The 21,215-nt window shown below is 38.3% G+C and overlaps 1 protein-coding gene and 1 pseudogene across 3 annotated transcripts in view; both read left to right on the plus strand.

The window, feature by feature from the left end:
* TTBK2 (tau tubulin kinase 2) overlaps positions 1-21,215 on the plus strand; it is a 147,766-nt gene that overhangs the window by 31,342 nt on the left and 95,209 nt on the right. For 2 of the 3 annotated variants that reach the window (XM_036084591.2, XM_078079475.1), the window contains exon 3: positions 3,909-4,056. In XM_036084591.2, coding sequence (XP_035940484.1) covers positions 3,909-4,056 — 148 coding nt within the window. Of the gene's footprint in view, positions 1-3,908; positions 4,057-17,728; positions 17,841-21,215 lie in introns of those variants that run through there. The other variant, XM_036084592.2, reaches the window with a different exon arrangement.
* On the plus strand, positions 8,016-10,893 carry LOC118530881 (heat shock protein HSP 90-alpha-like; annotated as a pseudogene).

The raw sequence follows: 21,215 nt of genomic DNA on the forward strand, positions 1-21,215 counted from the left end.
TACATAAAAATAGCGAGACTGATTTAATGAAGCTTTATGTACTCATGCCCCAGCTTAAACAGTTATCATTTTATAGGCAATCTTGTTTTCTCTTTAACCTCCCTCCCAGAATATTTTGAAGCAAATCTTTTACCTTAGCATTTCTTCTGTATGTATTTCAGTTATGTATCTCTAAAGGATAAAAATTCTTTTAAAAATGTAATCATAATAATATCACACCTAAAAAAGTAATAATTTTTTAATATCGTTAAGTATCCTTTCAACTTCCACATTTCCCCTATTGTTAATTATTTTTAATGGTTTGAATCATATCCAAGTAAAGCCTGGGTATTGCAGTTGGTTGACATCACTTAAGTTTCTTTTAATTTCTAGATTTCTTTTCATCTTTCTTTTTTTCCTTGCCGTTTTTTTAATTGAAGAAAGTAGGTCATTTGCCTGTAAAATTTCCCTAGTTTGGATTTTTCTGATTTCTTCCATATGGTATTAACATGTTTCTCTGTCTCATATGTTTTATGTAAGTTGATATTTATTGAGGCTCAATTAGATCTGAGTTCAGGTTTGTTTATTGAGGTGGCATTTTTTTTTCATAAAGGGTATTGTGAACTGTCAATAGGAGGCCAAAATGTCTTATCACCCATTAAGACATTGTGTGTCCTTTTGCCCATTGTCATTTTAGCACTATTGATCATTTTCTAGGTTTATTAATTGCAGATTGTGACATTCTGTCATTCCTTCATTATTTAGTTGAAGTACATCTACAAAGAGAAATTTCCTATCATCAGCTATTTGATTACCCTGAGATACATTTTGATTAGGGAAATAGAATAAATACTTAATTCTTTTTCTTAATTTACCAGTTTTCAGAATAACGAATTGGCTCCCTAGCATTTTCTGAAAGTGACCAGTGAGATTTTTAAAAATATACAATTAAGAATTCATGGATTTAAACATATTTCATGTGTTTCAGTCAGTTGTAGTTATTACCCTTATTGATTCCCAGATTGTCTCATTTCACTAGGGGACACCCTTCACGTTGTCTCTTGAGTCTTTTCAACATGATCCTAATAATACTCTTTTAAAGTCTTCCTTGCCCTAGACCTGGAATCTGCCATCTTTCCTGCTCTTGAACAAATTTTGTTTTAGATGTATTTAAATATATATTTTATTGCTACCCATTCTTTTATTAAAGTTTTGTTCCATTAGCAGGTTTAGCAAAGTTATTTTAGTGGTTTCCTTACTCTATCACAGATTGGAAGAAGAAGATTGTTCCTTTAGAAATATAAATGTTGTGTCTGGGTTACAGTGTTTTACCAATTAGGCAAATCAGTAGGCTTTGAAAATTTACTTGAGTAAATATAAGAACCATGTTGTCATCATGGATTGATACAGAGGAATTCCAACAATTAGTAGTCTTTTATGTAAGTCAGGAATGAGAGTTTCTTTGGTGAGTGCTTTGTATTAAGTGCTGTGATAAAGCTTGGCCATTTCCAGTAGACATATCAAAAGGTGACAAATGAAGCTATGCCTGGCATAGTTGCTCGGTCCAGATAATTAGAGCTAATGTATGTATGGAACATGTTCCCCAAATTTGGGAGGCATAGTGGCATTTTAGTAAGAAATCACAGGCTCATTGTTACGGATGGTGTTTTGGTTACTACCATTATGAACAAACTACCTCCAAAAACTCAACAACTCAACGAACTACCTTTTATAGGCTTAAAAGAATTTTTAATTTGCTTACAATTTTGTGGATTAGGAATTTGAGAAGAGTTTGCTTGGGTGGTTTGTCTCTTAACCATGTAGCACTTGCAGGATTGTGTGGGTTAGAGGATCTACTCCCAAATGGCTTGTTTGGTGACTCGGAGGTCCTTCGTTCCCTTACTCACCCCGCTTCATCCCTGGTAGCTTCTTTTCTAGGCCCTCTCCACAGGTCTGTGGCTTCTCAGGATGGTCAGACTTTTTACATGGTAGCTGGCTTTTGAGAGACTAGAAACAGTAGCTGCAAGGCTATTAAGGGCTATTCTCAGGGCTGGTGCAGAATTACTTTGCTGTGTTCTGTTGGTCAAAGCAGTCACAAGATTTACCCAGATTTAAGGGGGTGGGGAATGGACTCTGCTTCTTGATGGGTGAGCGTCAAGGTCAAACTGAAGAAGAGCAAAAGGGATGGTTGATATTGTTGTGATCATCTTTGGAAAAGAAAGTCTGCCATTTACCTCTATACTTTCCCTAATCTGCATACCCTTATCATACTAAACTGTCTCTAGCTCTTTGCCTTGTAAGAATTGATGATGTCTTAGTGCTTTGCCAAGCTCAATAAAAAATATTGATGTTCCACTATTGTTGAAATGACATAAGAATAGACCAAGGAGCAAAATCATTACTTTGGTGTAGATTTTTTGTTCTGTCATTTGGTAAGGTTTTTTTGTGAGGTAAAACATGAAGTTACCTCGCACCACAGTCCGTAATTAGAGAGATGTCTCTTTTGTACTGTTTATGAGTTTTTAAAGTTACACTAGGCTTTGTTTAATGGACAAACGTTAAGAATCCTAAGTATCGCTCAGGGCCCAACAAAAAACTGTCTAACTGAAATGAAGTTCTGGAACTTTATTTTAATCCTGAGTTCATACTGGAGCTCCTCGGGGTATCTCTTCCCATCACCCAACTGGAATAAAGGATTATGGCTCTTTATACAAAGCATTGAATAGCTATTTAGCAATAATTATGTAGTTACCACTTAGCCACTTGCTACAGGGGAAACAAAAAAATAGAAAGGAGTGGCTCTCTCTGAAGAAGCTTAGTTTCACTGTGTGGGGCTAGGACATTGACAGTGGAAAGTTAAAAAACAGTACAGTGTATTAATATAAGTAATATCTGAGGTGTTTAGCCTAGTGAAATGATTAATTAAATGATTAAGCAAATAATTCCTATAGAAATTCAGAAGATAGAGAAATCAGCCTGGAGGCAGTAATCAGTACAGACCCAGTGTTGAAAGAAGTAGAACTTCAAGTGAGTCCTCTGGGGTGGTTAGGATTTAGGACCTTGTGCCTCTAGTGATGACTTGTGCATTATATCACATCCTGGATGTTTGATAATGTGGAAAAGAGAAGACTTTCAGGAAATGGAAGAAGGCTGATTCCATGCTGTATCTAACTTGAAGTATATTATCCACCTTGGTGCTTGTAGCCCTGTAGGTTCAGTTGTCACTGACAGTTGAGAATTTGCTTATATTACTCAAAGATCCTGGTATTCCTCGGTTAAGCTAACACATTTTATCGGGAAGGATAGTAAGTGTTGGTTTAAAGTGTTTTATTTGATTAGAGTTCAGTATTTGAGCATATGGTTATAAAGCAAACTCTGGGATAGCTTAGAATAGGAGGTTTCTGTCTCTTTGGAGCCGGCTGGGTGTCTCAGAGAGGAGGATGAGTGGTGCTGCGAGGGCTGGGCTCTGGTTGCCCCACTCCCATCTCCCCACATACACATCTCAGCTGGGTTCCAGATAAGATTTCAATTGGCAAAAAGATTTCATGGTTTAAAAAGTCTTCAAATGATTGCCTTAGAATTAAAATAACATGTGGTTGTTGAGGGACATTTGTGGGGAGTGAAACTTTCAGATACTGCACTTTTTTGTGACCTTTTTGATGCTGGCTGTAGATTAAATTTTAAAATTGTCTGTGGCTAAAATAATTTCATTACCTTTTGTGGGCAAAACTGGGAAAAGGTTTTGATGCTGTTTCTAGGCATTTGTTTTCTTCTTGGCATATGTATAATTAATTTAACAATATTGAGATCTTTTATCCTCAAATAGGGATAGTAACATTATATATATATTTTTAATATAAGAGATGAATTGATTTCCGATTAGAATGTTCTAGTAATTGTATGTGTGTATGTTCTTATTTCCTGTGCAGTTGAGGAAGATTGGGGGTGGGGGCTTTGGAGAAATTTACGATGCCTTGGACATGCTTACCAGGGAAAATGTTGCACTGAAGGTAGAATCAGCTCAACAACCAAAACAAGTTCTGAAAATGGAGGTGGCTGTATTGAAAAAACTACAAGGTAAGCTGCTTTGTATGATATGCCAGACAATTTATAATTTATTGTTATCTTTCTGAACCTCATTACATCCTTTCACTATTGACTGAATAATCAGGTGTCAGCTCAGTATAAACAATGCTTAGCATTTTTCTCTTTGAAATTTTATCACTAGCTTGTAGTAGTAGAAATATTAATTGCTTAGGCTAGGACTGTGGGAATTCCTTTTCATGGTGAGTAAAGATGAGAGAGTGAATTAGCTGAAACATTCTACTTTAGAATGTTATGGTAAAAATTTGCCTTCTTTTTTTTAAACCACTAAACATGAATACCTCTGAGTTGTTTCTACCCATGTTGTTGGAGGTAAATATGCTTTATTCACATTAAGAAAGCTGCCTTCAAATCACACTGCAGGGTTGATTAAAAATAATAGTATTTGTTATGTGATTTCATTAACTTCAGTTTCATAGAGTAACTTTTTCTGGCCCTGTTGTCATTTTTGAGATCTGTTTTACTACTTGGGTTCCTATTTTTTACTACAAGGATAAATAACTTTTTTTCTGACTTTAACCCAGTGATGTAAAACCCTGAATATATTGCTAGTTTGTATTCATCTTTGTATTTTCAGTTTAATGATATAATCTGATATTACTCGTATTTAAATATTTTATCTGAATCAAAATTAGATGATTAGCACATTAAATGATCTTGTTAAGTTCTTGCAAGGTTTGATATTGTTATGGGACATTCATTAGTATCTAAAGAAATTTAATACTAACATAGAGCAAAAGAAGTTGCTGGATTTAGTAGAAATAACTGTAGCTGGTAGAAATAGCAAGCACAAAATGCTGTGTAGCCTAGGACCTTCAAATTCATGGCTGTGTAGTCTCTAGGGCAAATGTGCTCTCGTGAATTACTGATGTTTGAAATTCTAGTGAACTAGTTTGTGTTAAGTTGATGAAATGTGTATTATGTATCCTGGCAATGTCTGTTCTTTTAATCATTGTCCTTTGCCTAAGCTTTCTCATTATCCAGGTTTCTCTACCAGTTGGCTCATTTGATTAGAGCCTGATGCTAATAAAATTATAGATCTGTTTAATAGTTATTTTTAGCCCAAACTTAGGTTTCCCAAAACATGGGAAATTAGGAAGGCAGTGGATAGATCAACACCTATTGTCACTACTAGGAAAAGTGTAACTCGAAAAGGAAGAATAGGGGAAAAAATGGCGCTCTCTTTTTTTTCACCTTTTCTCCTTACTCCGTATTTCTTTGGAGCTGTTCTCAGCTCAGTGACATAGAGGCCACAAATAGGTGCAGCTGGAGCTACCAATTCCTGGTTTGCACAGATCCTAGGAGATCTGTTTGACTCTCAGACGAGCCCATAAGGGATATGTCAGCATCAGTGTGGCCTGGAGCATGCCACTTCACCTTTCTCCTGCTTGGCCCTGAGGAAATGCTTACAGGTGAGGCAGGATACAGCTCCATAGCCCTTTCTGTAGGTTCTCTGGCCTATTTTGGCCTTGATTTACCCAGGATTCTATGGGATAAAGCTTGAAGATAACTCCAATGGATGAATTGGAGACCTTAGGACGCTAAGTCTTTCCTTCTATTTTATCCTTCATACTACTAACTAAAATGTTTCTCCTACCTGCTTATAACTACATCCTACTCCTCACAAGTCTTCACTTTTCAAAAACAAACAGGTTTTTATCTTCTGGTCTGTATTTCTTCTTCTTCTTCTTTTTTTTTAAAGTTTTTATTTTAATTCCATGGCGTGTATTTCAGTGAGGCAGCCCTTGACTCTTTTCTTGGCTTCCTAACTTATGCCTTCTGCATATTGAATGCCTCACAACTTATTTTGGTTGAGGGTGCTTTAGAATCTGGGTCTTTCTGAGAACATTTTATGGGACTGACTTACGCTTGCCTCCTTTTGGCATAATGACTTCTTACTGGCCCCAATAAAAAGGCTAAGTGTGTAAGAGAAGATATATAACCAGAGACTAACTCTTTAAAGGATTGGTTTTATTTATTTATTTATTTATTAAAAGATTTTATTTATTTATTTGACAGAGAGAGACACAGCAAGAGAGGGAACACAAGCACGGGGAGTGGGAGAGGGAGAAGCAGGCTTCCTGCCAAGCAGGGAGCCTGATGCGGGGCTCGATCCCAGGACCCTGAGATCATAACCTGAGCCGAAGGCAGGCGCTTAACAACTGAGCCACCCAGGCGCCCCGATTGGTTGGTTTTAAACTGATGTTCAGGGGTGCCTAGGTGGTGCAATCAGTTAAACATCACACTCTTGGTTTCCACTCAGGTTGTGTCCTCAGGGTCATCTCTCTCCCTCTCCCTCTGCCCCTCCCCCTGTGCATGCAAGCTTGCATGTGCATGCTCGCTCTCTCTCAAATAAATCTTTAAATTGATGCTCAGTTTTTGATAGGTGATATAAGGATTTGCTTCTTTACAAGATAAAAAGATATTTTATGATGAATTTAGCCAGAACCCTAAGTTTTGTTCTTTGTAATAAATCAGTTTCCCTTTTCAAAATTCTCACAGTGTTTTTTCCTGGATTCCCTCAGTTCTCAGTTTTCTCTCAGTCGTTCCTGTACTTGCTAACCTTAGACTGCCTCAGCTCATGTATAACTCTGATTACTAGTATGATCCTGTCTCATTGGCTTTGAAGTATGATGCCTTATTAGTATTTTACCCCATGTTTTCTTCTAAATGACCTCCCCTGTGCTGCTACCTCAGATTACTCTCTTATCACAACTTTCTGAACCACTCTGGATGTATCCTACAATTCTCTATTGAATCAAGTTAGACTCCTGAATTATATTTGGTTTTTACAAATGTGTTTGAATGTGTTAGTCACTACTAAAGGAAACAAACAGTAAGAGACTCTTAAATATAGGGAACAAACTGAGGATTGCTGGAGGGGTGGTGGGTGGGGGGATGGGGTAATTGGGTGACGGACACTAAGGAGGGCACTTGATGTAATGAACACTGGGTGTTATATGCAACTGATGAATCACTAAATTCTATCCCAAAACTAACACTATACTATATGTGAACTGACTTAAGTTTACATAAAATCTTAAGAGAAAAAAAGACAACTAAACCATCTGTCTGTAGGCCTGTTAGGTAGTATTTCTCCTACACTTAGTTATTATTCTCTAAAGTATCCCTAGTACATAGAATCACAAAACATAATAAACTTTTCTTTTTATTAACATACATCTCTGTATATCCACTTATTTGTGTTTCCTCCGTGTCTCCGTTTGGACTATACTGTCTTCACACCTTTGTCTTTCAGTTCATTTGCTTTGAAACTTGGAGCAAAGGGGATAATTGCCTCCCTAGGCTGTTAGATTCTTTTTTTCTTTCTTCTCTCCCATCTTCGATAAATGCTTTATGGTGATCTCCTGGCTATCTTCACTTCTCCATTTTAATGAACTCTTGAGCTGTATCTCACCACACTGCTCATTTTTGTCTTTTTAATAAATACAGTTTTATTTTCAGTGCTGGTGTAAGAGGAAAAAACTTCTCTCTTATGATTTCAAACTGAACACTAGTAATTCTGCAGTACCTGAGGAACCTACCATCAATGCTGTATAAAAAGATTCTTTTTATTTTTTCTAAAAGATTTTATTTATTTATTTGACAGAGACAGAGAGAGCAGGAACACAAGCAGGGGGAGTGGGAGAGGGAGAAGCAGGCCTCCTGCAGAGCAGGGAGCCCGATGCAGGGCTCGATCCCAGGACCCTGGGATCATGACCTGAGCCGAAGGCAGATAGTTAACAACTGAGCCACCCAGGTGCCCCTGTATAAAAAGATTCTTAACAAAATTTGATACATAGCTAGAATGCTGCAGCAAGACAGGCAAATCTTAAATTTGCTATTTCCCCTAATTTTTATTATGAAAAGTTTAAATATACACAAAAATGGAAATAATGATACAAAGAACATTCTTTGTACCCAGTACTCCAGTAAGTTATCAGCACTTGGCCAGTCTTGTTGCAGCTATATCCTGCTCCTTCAACACTTTTTCCCACCTTGCTGGAGTATTTAAAAAGAAACGCTAAGTGGCTTCTTTGTCCTGGTGCTGTGTCGTCACGAAGCCCATGTCGTCCCTTAGCTGAGATGCCTGAGGAAACCCAGACCTAAGACCAGCCGATGGAGGAGAAGGAGGTTGAGACATTAACCTTTCAGGTGGAAATCACTCAGTTGATGTCCCTGATCATCAATACTTTCTACTCGAATAAAGAGATCTTTCTGAGGGAGCTTATTTCAGATTCATCAGATGCTTTGGACAAAATCAGATATGAAAGCTTGACAGATCCCAGTAAGCTAGATTCTGGGAAAGAGCTGCACATTAATCTCATTCCAAACCAAGATCGAACCCTCACTATGGTGGATACTGGGATTGGCATGACCAAGGCCAGTTTGATCAGTAACCTTGGTACTATCGCCAGGTCTGGAACTAAAGTGTTCATGGAAGCCTTGCAGGCTGGTACTTATTTCTATGATTGACCAGTTTGGTGCCTGTTTGATTGCTGAGAAACTGATCATGATCACCAAACATAATGATGATGAGCAGTATGCCTAGGAGTCATCTGCAGAAGGATCGTTCACAGTTAGGACTGATACAGGTGAACCTATGGGTCATGGAACAGAGGTTATCCTGTACCTGAAAGAAGACCAAACTGAGTACTTGAAGGAAAGAAGAATAAAGATGATTGTGAAAAAACACTCCCAATTTATTGGCTATACCATTACTCTTTTTGTGGAGAAGGAACGTGATAAAGAAGTCAATGATGATGAGGCTGAAGAAAAGGAAGAGAAAGAGGAAGAAAAAGAAAAGGAAGAAAAGGAGTCTGATGACAAACCTGAAATGCATGTTGGTTCTGATGAGGTGAAGGAAGAAAGGAAAGACGGTGACGAGAAAAAGAAAAAGATCAAGGAGAAGTACACTGGTCAAGAAGAACTGAACAAGAGAAAGCCTATTTGGATCAGAAATCCTGATGATATTACTAATAAAGAATATGGATAATTTTATAAGAGCTTGACCAATGAGTGGGAAGATCACTTAGAAGTGAAGCATTTTCATTTGAAGGACAGTTGGAATTCAGAGCCCTTCTTTTTGTCCCAAGACATACTCCCTTTGATCTATTTGAAAACAAAGAAAAAGAACAACATTAAGTTGTATGTTCTGAGTTTTCATCATGGATAACTGCAAGGAGCTAATCCCTAATATCTGAATTCATCATTAGGGATGGGGTGGACTCTGAGGATCTTCCATTAAATATTTCCCGTGAGATGTTGTAGCAAAGCAAAATTTTTAAAAGTTATCAAAGAATTTGGTCAAAAGATGCTTAGAACTCTTCACTGAACTGACAGAAGACAGAACTACAAAAAGTTTTATGAGCATTTCTTTTTTTTTTTTTTTTTTTAAGTAGGCTCCACACCCAGCATGGAGCCCAGTGTGGGGCTTGAACTCATGACCCTGAGATCAAAAACCTGAACTGAGATCAAGAGTGGGACGTTTAACTGACTGAGTCACCCAGGTGCCCCTATGAGCATTTCTCTAAAATATTAAGCTTGGGGGCACTCGTGGGTGGCTCATTCATTTGAGCCTCTGACTCTTTTTTTTTTTTTTTTAAAGATTTTATTTATTTATTTGAGAGAGAGAATGAGAGAGCGAGAGAGAGCACATGAGAGGGGGGAGGGTCAGAGGGAGAAGCAGACTCCCTGCTGAGCAGGGAGCCCGATGTGGGACTCGATCCGGAGACTCCAGGATCATGACCTGAGCCGAAGGCAGTCGCTTAACCAACTGAGCCACCCAGGCGCCCTGAGCCTCTGACTCTTGATTTTGGCTCAGGTCATCATCTCAGGGTTGTGGGATCAAAACTCATGTCAGGCTCTGTGCTCACCGGGGAGTCTGCATGGGATTATCTCTCCTTCTGCCCCATCGCCTCCTCACCACCAAAATAAATAAATAAAATTTAAAAAACATATTAAACTTGGAATACATGAAGACTTTCAGAATTGGAAGAAGCTTTCAGAGCTGTGAAGATACCACACATCTATTTCTGGTCATTAGATGGTTTCTCTCAAGGGCTATTGCACCAGAATGAAGGAATACCAGAAGCATATCTATTACATCACAGGTGAGACCAAGGACCAATAGCAAATTTGGCCTTTGTGGAATGTCTTTGGAAGCATGGCCTAGAAGTGACCTATATGATCGAGCCTATTGACAAGTACTGTGTCCAACAGCTGAAGGAATTTGAGGGGAAGACTGTAGTGTCTGTTATCAAAGAGGGCTTGGAACTTGCAGAAAATGAAGAAGAGAAAAAGAAACAGGAAGAGAAAAAAAGTTTGAAAATCTGTGCAAAATCATGAAGGATATCTTGGAGAAAAAAGTAGAAAAGGTGGTCATGTCAAACTGGTGACATCCTCATGCTGCACTGTCACAAGCGCGTGTGGCTGGATGGCAAATAAGGAAAGAATCATGAAGGCTCAAGCCATAGAGACAACTCAACCATGGGCTACATGGCAGCAAAGAGGCACCTGGAGATAAACTCTGACCATTCTGTGACTGAGACCTTACGGCAGAAGGCAAAATGACAAGAATGACAAGTCTGAAAGATGTGGTCATCCTGCTCTACGAAACTGTGCTTTTGTCTTCCAGCTTCAGTCTGGAAGATCCCCAGACACATGATAACAGGATGTACAGCATGATCAAACTTGGTCATGGTATCGATGAAGATGACCCCACCGCTGATGATAGCTATGCTGCTGTGACCGGAAGAGATGCCACCTCTCAAAGGAGATGATGACATGTCACGCACAGAAGTAGACTAAGCTCTGCCCCAAGGAGTACTTGTACATGTATACAATACTGTGTCTTTATTCCCTCTGATAATATATTTTCAAGGATGTTTTTCTTTATTTTTGTTGACATTTTAAAAATCTGTATGACATGACAGTAACTACTTAAGGGGAAGATAAGGTTTCATTCTCTTTCTGATACTGTGATATTTAGGAACTAAAGCCCAGCTAGTTCTTCTTCTCTAGTTTCATGTGGGCTTATTTTAACAGGACAAGGTAAAATTTGTTGTAAGATGTACGTAACCTAATGTTAACTGTGTGGTCTAAAGTGTTTAGCTATTGGGGAGAGGCGTGGGGGGATGGGTAAGCCTGCTGATGGGTATTGAGGAGGGCATGTATTGCATGGAGCACTGGGTGTTATACACAAACAATGAATCATGGAACATTACATCAAAAACTAATGATGAAATATATGATGACTAACATAACATAATAAAATAAAATTAAAAAAAAAAGTGTTTAGGGACTCCTGGGTGGCTCAGTCGGTTAAGCGTCTGCCTTCAGCTCAGGTCATGATCCCAGGAGATCGAGTCCCATATCGGGCTCCGTGCTCAGCGAGGAGCCTGCTTCTCCCTCTGCCTGCCGCTCCCCCTTGTGCGCATGCTCGCTCTCTCTCTCTCTCTCTCTCTCTCTCTCGCTGACAAATAAATAAATAAAATCTTTAAAAAAAAAAAGTGTTTAGCTGTCAAGCGGATTCTTTAGTAAGACCAAATTTTTTGTCCCTGAAGTGTTCTGAGCTACACCTTGATGTTTAAAAGAAAAATATTGGTTAAAACAACTTTTATCTTCTAGGATCTACTTTTTAAATCTTATATCTCCTGTAGTTATGAAGTGCATGCATCAGGCCTCTAGAAACTAGTATGTTAAACTGAACCAACTTGATGGGAGTAACTATCTATAATAGGGTCTGTTTTCCAAAGAGCATTGTCTTTTTTTTTTTTTTTTTAAGATTTTATTTATTGGGGCACCTGGGTGGCTCAGTCGTTAAGCGTCTGCCTTCGGCTCAGGTCATGATCCCGGGGTCCTGGGATCGAGCCCCGCATCGGGCTCCCTGCTCTCCCTCTCCCACTCCCCCTGCTTGTGTTCCCTCTCTCGCTGTCTCTCTCTCTGTCAAAAAAATAAATAAAACAGAGAGAGAGACAGCGAGAGAGGGAACACAAACAGGGGGAGTGGGAGAGGGAGAAGCAGGCCTCCCGCGGAGCAGGGAGCCCGATACGGGGCTCGATCCCAGGACCCCGGGATCATGACCTGAGCCGAAGGCAGACGCTTAACGACTGAGCCACCCAGGTGCCCCAAAGAGCAATGTTTAGAGTAGCGAAGTTATAAGCCTACTTAGGTGTGTTGTGAAGCTCTTCAGAAAGTAAGCAAGTTTTGTGAGTGGAAATGTAGTGCTCAAGTCACGGTGTGCTTTAAAAGATTGTAACAGATACAAATGAACTTAAAAAAGAAATGCTAGACATTATATCATGTATAAATACTTCAGTATGTATCTCTACTTAATAGATAAGGGCTCGTTTTTTTAAATGAAAATATTCTTTATTTCAGAGAGTCATGAATTACCAGCCAATTAGGGAGTCTTGAGGTGGGGGGTATTTGGAGATACATCAAAATTTGACAGATACTACTTTGCCTATGAGAGCTTTGTTGATGATCAGGGATTTTGCGAAACCATTAACTTGCATCTGTGGGAGCCTAGAAAGTCTTAGCCACTTATCCTTCAAAAAAGAAAAAAAAAAGGAATGCTGAGAGAATATATTACAGGTAGTTTATGTTAAACATTAGGAAAATTTGGGACATCTGTATCATTGAAAAAGTGAAATAATAAGGCTCTGGAAACTCCTCAGGTGACCAGTTTTAAGAATGGATTGGAGAACTCATTGGAGAGGAAGCCCATGCTCAGAGTTTTACTTTTTTTAACTAATAGACTTTACGTTTGTAGCACTGTTTTAGGTTTACAGAAAAATTGAACAGAAAATACAGAGTTCCCATATTCCCCCTCCCCACCTACAGTTTCCCCTGTTATTAACATATTGTGTTAGTGGAATATGTTTGTTATAATTGGTGAAGTCAATATTGATACATTATTATTAACTAAAGTCTCTAATTTACATTAAGATACTCCTTTTTTTTAATAACATAAGCACAGTAGTTTTAAAGACCTAACAAAATTATTTCTCAATGCCATCTAAAATCTAGCCATTGTTTAATTTCTCCCATTGTCTTGAAAATATCCTATTGTTCTGTTTTTGAGGCATGTTGAGACCTTGTCAGCACTGATGGTGGGGTAGGGAAGCAACTGGTGAGTGAGGAGGACTCAGGGGGCATGCTTTGGCTATTGACTGTAGCATTGACCAGTGAGAAGTAGCAGAAGTACAATATATAGAGAAACATAACTTGGTTGATACAAAAAACTGACACCTGAGGAGTCAGGACCACCTCCACCACCTACTGCCCATGTGAACCTACTCAGCCCAAATTCCCAAGGGTAATACGGGAACATTAATACACAAATTATAGGGGGTTGTGAGAATGAAGTGATAAATGTCAAGTGTTTAGCACAATGCCCTCAATAAATGTTAGATTGATTGAAAACAATATCCTGTTGTTGACTTGTTCATATCAAGATTCACATACACTGTAGGCCCATTGCATTTGGTTGACTTATCTCTTCAGTCTCTTAATCTGAGAGTTCCACACTTCCTCCCTCATCCTCTCTGCCTCCCCCTTTTTTTGGCCTTGCCATTTATTTGTTGAAGAAATGAAGTTCTTAGTTTGATAGAAGAGTCCAGATTCTGGATTTGGCTAATTGCATACTTGGGTGTCTTTTAACATGTTTCTCTAGCCTCTGTGTTTCCTGCGAACTGGTAGTAGATGTAGAGCCTTGATGAGATTCATATTGTTGTTATTGCTGTTGTTTTTAGGAAGAGTACATGGTCTAGATCTGTTGTTTCCATAGGGTTGGCGAAATTGTGATTTTTCTGATTCTTTTATTCCTTCCAAATTTCTGAACTGGAATTATTCTACCAAGTAGAACTTTATTTCATCAGCTGTTTGTTTCCCCTGAAGTGTAGTTACTATAAGAAGGGCAATATAAAGGCTTGATTTTTCTTCCCTCTTATTTACCGATTCTCAGAAGAATGAGTTTTGTGCCATATATGACCAGTGAATTTGTTTTTGTTTTTGTTTTCAGTGTCACTATGAAGTCATGGATTTTATGTATTTTATTTCAACTCATTGTAGTCATTGTTATTTTGATGCTCAAATTTTCATGTATTTGGCTAGTGGAAGTCTTTTTAAGTTGGTTGCTGTGTCCTTCTAACTCCAATGTTCTTTGATACCATATTTCCTTTTTGGCACAGTCCATATTTCAGACTTTCCTTGAATTTTCTCTGTGTCATTGTTGGAATCAGGAACTCTGTTTCTCCAAGAAGCCCTGTTTCCTTTCATTGAGAAATAACTGAGACCACAGTATGGGCACAGGGCACTAATTGTTATTGGGCCAACACATTTCTCTCAATAGGTTTTAATAACTACTAGATTTTGTCTGGTTTCTTCTTCTTCTTCTTTTTTTTTTTTTAAAGATTTTATGTATTTAGCAGGGCAGCACAAGCAGGGGAAGCAGCAGAGGGAGAGGGAGAAGCAGGCTCCTGGCTGAGCAGGGACCCTGACGCAGGGCTCGATCCCAGGACCCTGGGATCATGACCTGAGCTGAAGACAGATGGCTCAACCAACTGAGCCACCCAGGCACCCCTGTCTGGTTTATTCTTATGTGCACTTTTCAATTGTTTGAATTGTTTATTTTTTAAATATATTTTTTAAAGATTTTATTTGTTTATTTGACAGAGAGCGAGAGAGGGAACACAAGCAGGGGGGAGTGGGAGAGGGAGAAGCAGGCTCCCGACCGAGCAGGGAGCCCGATGCGGGGCTCGATCCCAGGACCCTGGGATCATGACCTGAGCAGAAGGCAGATGCTTAACGACTGAGCCACAGGCGCCCCTGAATTGTTTATTTTTAAAAATACACTTGTGTTCTCTTTTAAATTGCAAGCCACTTAAAGAATTACATACATTTAAACTTTATATTATGCTTAGTGGCAAAATGATAGCACAAAGTAGTAAAGAATATAATGAGGATAAGGGGTTATCCCTAACCTTTTAGTCCCAGAGTTCAACTACTGTGCTTTCCCATAAAAGCAGTTATTGGAGATCTCCTAACACCCTTTGATGGAACAGATGAACCTTGATGAGGGCAAGCACTTTGGAGTAACTTTCATAGACAGTCTTCCATACTGGATAGACCAGTAGTCTAATCCAAAATGACATATGTCATTCTTATGGTTGGGGAGAGGTAGTAGTTGTACTTTGCAGCAGTAGCTAGAGACTTCAAGCAGGAAGGCAAAAGAGTTGCAGTTGCTCTTTTTTAAAAGATTTTATTTATTTATTTGAGAGAGAGAGAGAGAGAGTACAAGCAGGGGGAGCAGGAGAGAGAGAAGCAGGCTCCCCACTGAGCAGAGAGCCCAACGTGGGGCTCGATCCCAGGATCCTGGGATCATGACCTGAACTGAAGGCAGACACTTAACCAACTGAGCCACCCAGGAGCCCATGCATTCGCTCTTCTGTACTAATGACACTTTTTCCCAACTCTCAGTTTGTGCTCTGAAGTTTTCCTTTAGTCTTTTATAAACCTGTCATCTGTCCTTTGGTTTATTTCAGCTTGTACATTTTTTTCTCGAAAGTAATTTTTTTCTTGCCCTGGGTTAAAGTTCACCTGTTCCATCAAAGGTGTGTTAGGAGATCTCTGAGAACTTTATCTGTTCAGTGTGTTTATTTTAACATTCTCTACTTGAAAGATTTAACATTACCTGCTAGCTTGGGATTTGTCTATTCATTACTTTGTTTGGATTTAGGAAAATGATGTATAGGAAATAGAATAGGTCTAGGTTATCTTAAGGAGCAGAGATCCATTTCCTTGAAAGAGATTATAATGTATATATATGTGTGTCTTTGTATACACATATATTTATATGTGCTTTATAAGCACAATGAAAGTCTGGAATCATACAGAGCTCAAGAAGCTATTGAGAATGGTTATGTTTGGGTATTGGCATTAGGGGGACCAGGAAAGAAAAGGATCTTTTAATGTTTCCCTTTATGCCCTTCGATGCTTAAGAAATTGAAAAGAATCACACAAACATTTCTTTTATAATAAAAATGTATAATGGTAATAATGAACATCCTCAAAATCCATTCTTACTCTTTATTTTCTATTTAAATTTCTGAGTACTTGAAAACACATGGTAAATTAGTGAAATGTAGTATAGTGTAATATAATAAAAAAGGCTGTTTTGTGTTGTGAACTTACTTTATAAATGGTTAGTAATATTTGTAGGGAAATCTGTAGCAGTGTTTGAGTGCTGACTCTATGCCAGAAAATGGGTTACTGAATGCTAGGCTCATTCATACCTATCTTGTTTTAATGTATCTAATTCATGTGTAAGACCTCCCTCTATTTTTTTTACAACCCTTTTTAAAGGTGTAAATATTCACGCTAAAAGATTTAAAAATCAGACAGGAGAATAAAGTGAAAAGTAAGTTTGCTTTCTCTTAGCCCCCCACTCTCCTCCAAAACTAACCACTGTTACTGGTTTCTTGTGTTTTTTTCTGGAAACATTCAATACATATTATGTCATCTATATATTTTTACACACACATATATAATGATGTGATATATATCCTATATATGTAAATCATATGGAATCATCATGTATAAAATCATATGATTACATATGATGATTATGTGCATGCATATGTATGTGAAACTTCCCTCTCTTTCCCATATCCCTCAACAACGTGTGCAATCACACTATATGTGTATATATATATTTGTTCTGAAACTTGATGTGACTCCTAAGATTCACACAGTAAGACTCATATTGTACATACCTTTATGTTCTGTAGTGATTGTTCAAACATACCAGTTGGATCATGTCACTCCCAACATTTGCTAAAACACTTCAGGCTCTTCCTTTTCTCAGGTAAAGTCCAGCCACCTTAACCTGGCATACAAGACCTTGAATTGATTCCTGCCTGCTTTGCTAGCCTCTTTACTGGAAACTGTTGGCTTACACTTGTAGTGTTGGTCATCCTGAACTTTTTTCAGTTTCTTTTTTAGTTTTTTAAGATTTTATTTATTTATTTGACAGAGAGACACAGCAAGAGAGGGAACACAAGCACGGGGAGTGGGAGAGGGAACAGCAGGCTTCCCACTGAACAAGGAGCCCAACGTGGGGCTTGATCCCAGGACCCTGGGATCATGACCTAAGCCGAAGGCAGATGCTTAACGACTGAGCCACCCAGGCACCCCCTTTTTTCAGTTTCTTAAACAGTTTATGCCCTCTCATCTGCAGTCTACTTCCTCTGTCTCGTACTTTGTATAACTGCTACTTTTTTTTCTTCTTTTAAAAAATTTATAACAGTCCTAGTGTTTATAAAAGTCCACAGGTAAAATAAGATTTAAAGAAATAAAGCAAAGTACAGTTAAAAACTTCACTTTTTTCCTAAGCATATAATGCCCAAAAGAATATATGCTTAAAAAAATGTTATCCTACTGGCTTGCTTGTTCCCTTTTCCACAATAAGGTTAATACAGGATCTGCTTATTTTTAATTTTTAATTTCGTGTAGTCAAAGTTATATAAATAGTTTCAATAATCAGTTCGACAAAGTGTGTTATGAAAAACAGTAGTCCAGGTTCTGGTTCCAGATAAGATGGAGTAAGCACACTTCACCCTGTCTCTCCCACTGAATGCAGCTATAAAACCTGGACAGAATGCTTGGAGTGGCTATTTGAGGACTCTGAAAAATAAATAGTAGGAGGCAGATTGGGGAAGAAGACCAGAATTCAAAGTACCACTGAACCGGCGGTGAGTTTACCATTTTTTTTCTTCCGGTATGCCCCAGCCTGAACTTAATGTATCCTGAAACTTGGAAGTGAGCATTATTAACACGGACAGAAAAAGCACCAGGAGAAGCCCTCTGGTTCCGACTCAAGGAGCCGAAAGGGATCTCCTAATGTTCAGAGAAAGTGTGGCAATCCCACATCCTTCTTTTTTTTCTTCTTTTTTTTCCTTTTCTTCAATTTCTTGCAACCCAGGCCTCAAGCAGTCCTTGGCAGAAGCTGCAGTGGCCTCAGTGGGGGCAGGCAGGAGCCTAAATCTCAGAGAGAGGGGAACCTTTCTCCCATATTGGATGAGCTTTGTTGTCAAGAGAATGCAGCAAATCCCATTGCTTTTCTTCTCCCTCTGCTCTTCTGTTGCTTGGCCCTGATGTGGGCACAGTCATGGGAAGTACATTGCAGAGTAGGGTTAATGAAGCCCCAGCTTTCTGCTGGAAGGCTGGAAAAGGGGAGCCCCAGGGAGCCAAAAGATTGCAAGAGAATGAGGGGCTTGGGAAACTGACTACTTAAAGTTGCTTATGGACTCATGAGCTGACTTCCAAGCTGTACATGCATGAGTCTGATTCCTAAACAGCATACAGAAACATCGAGGACTGAATTATGGGATAGACCACCCCTAACCCCCAAACTGGACACTGCGTGGGACAGTTATGAAACACATTCAGTATGACCACAAACGGTTTGCAAACTGAATTGTAATTGGAAATACAACCCACAGAAGGCTGGTCAGAACTTGAAATGTGAACCCAACTGGGTCAATTACTGGCTAAAACAAACACACCAACATTCTCAGTGGGACTTAAATAAGATCCAGAGTGTCATAATATTCCAAGTGTCCAGAATACAATCTGGAACTACTCAGTTTAAAAAAGAACTAGAAAAATTGAACTCACATGGGAAAAGACAGTGAACAGATGGTGATGCCAAGATCACACAGATACTAAAATTATCTGAAAAATAGTTTTAAAATCAGCTATTATGACCATGTTCAAGGATTGAATGGGAAGATAGAAAGTCTCAGCAAAGAAATAGAAGATATGAAGAACTAAATGGAGATTTTAGAACTAAGAAATACAATGATGGAAATGAAAAGCCCATTAAAGGGCTTAGTAGCAGAGTAGACATGACCATGAAAAAGTCTATTCACTTGAAAATAGATAAACAGAAATGATCCAATTTGAATAACAGGGAAAAGGTTAAAAATAAAGAAGTATATAGCCTCAGGGACCTATGAAACTATGATAAGGTCTTACATTTGTGTCATCAGAGACCCAGAATGAGAAGAGAATGAGTGTGGTCCATCAAAAATACTTGAAGAAATAATGGCACAGAGATTGAAAAGGAAGAAATAAAACTACCCCTATTTGCAGATGGCATAATCATCTTATGTAGAAAATCCTAAGCAATCCACAAAAAAATTTTTAGAGTAAATGAGTTTAGCAAGTGATTCATGGTCAGCTCACAAAAAACAATCATATTTCTATATACTAGTGATAAACAATTGAAAACTGAATTAAAGATATTTACAATAGCTTCCCCAAAATGAAACACTTAGGCATAAATGCAACAAAATATGTATAGGATCTCTATGCTGAGAATTATAGAACCCTGATTAAAAAAAAACAAAGGGGATTTAAGTAAATGGAGAAACATGTATTTATGAACGAAGAATCACAATAGTAAAGATGTTGATTTTCCCCAAATTGATCTATAGATTTAATGCAGTACTGATAAAAACAGTCCCAACAGCACTGCTTCTGCTTATAAGCTGATTCTAAAATTTCTTTACAAAGGCAAAGGGCCTAGAATAGCCAAAACAAATTTTTAAAAGATTTTATGTATTTATTTGAGAGAGAACGAGGGGAGGTGCAGAGAGAGAGGGAGAAGCAGATGCCCCGCTGAGCAGGGAGTCCATGTGGGGCTCGATCCTAGGACCCTAGGATCATAACTTGAGCTGAAGGCAGACGCTTAACCGATGGAGCCACCCAGGCGCCCCCAAAACAATTTTGAAAAAGAAAAATGTTGGAAAAAATCAAACTACATGATTTAAAAAAACAGCATGAAGCTATCATAATCAAGACTGTGGTATTGGCAAAGGGAAAGACATGTAGATCAATGAAATAGAATAGAGATTACATAAATAGGCCCACACAAATATGGCCAGTAATTTTTTACAAAGTGGCAAAATGGAAAAAGAATCTTTTCAATAAGTGGTGTTGGAACAATTGGATATCCACATACAAAAATAATGAACCTTGATCTAAACTGCACATATTATATGAAAATGAACTTAAAATGTACCACACATCTAACTTTGAAATATAAAACTGTACAGCTTTTAGAAGAATACATAGGAGAAAATCTTTGTGACCTGAATGTAGACAAGAAGTTATTTCACATCACACCAAAAGAATGATTCATAAAAGAAGAATTGATGAATAGGACTTCATCAAATTAAAACCATTGCTTGCAAAGACACTGTTAAGAGAATTAAAGGCAGAGTATAGGCTGGAAGAAAATATTTGCAAATCACATACCTGCAAAGGACTTATATTTGGAATATGTAAAGAACTCTGAAAACTCAATGGTAAGAAAACAAGCCACTTAAAAATGTTTGATAGGCTTTGGCAAAGAGGATATAGAGTCGCACATCAGCTCATGAAAAGATGTTTAGCATAACTAGCCATTAGGGGAATGCAAAGCAAATGGTGAGCTACCACTGTACATCCATTAGAATGGCTTAAAACTGGTGACAGTACCAAGTGCTGCGGAGGATGTGGAGCAACTGGAACCCTCACATATTGCTGGTGGGGATGCAAAATGATTCAGTTCCTCAAAAACAATTAAGCATATACTTATCATATGTCAAATATGGATTTACTGTGTGATCCAGCAACCCTACCCCTAGGCATTTACCCTTGAGAAATGAAAATTTGTGTTCATGTATTTATATCAGCTTTATTCTTACTTGCCAAAAATTTATACTTCAAAAAGTGAATGGATAAATCAAGGGTGGTATAGCCATACAGTGGAGTACTATTTGGCAATAAAAAAGGATGAACTACTGATTTGCACAACTCTTGATTTCCTCTTCTTAGGGAAGTCTCTCCAGGGACCTCCTAGTCAGCTCTAGTCCAGCTTGGTATTTTGTCTACTCACAAGTATCATCCTTGTATCACCTTTCAATGTCTTCCTGGGGATTCTCTATGATTCTCTTTTATGTTGTATGCCTTGTTGAATCCCTTTCTCTTGTTTGTTTATTCTCATTTTAGTAAATCACCTCTTCTAATAGTTTCCTGAGTAAAGGATGCACGGGAGGTATGTCTTTGAGACCTCTCTTCCA

Source organism: Halichoerus grypus, chromosome 8 (genome assembly GCF_964656455.1).
Source record: "Halichoerus grypus chromosome 8, mHalGry1.hap1.1, whole genome shotgun sequence".
Classification (NCBI taxonomy): Eukaryota; Metazoa; Chordata; class Mammalia; order Carnivora; family Phocidae; genus Halichoerus; species Halichoerus grypus.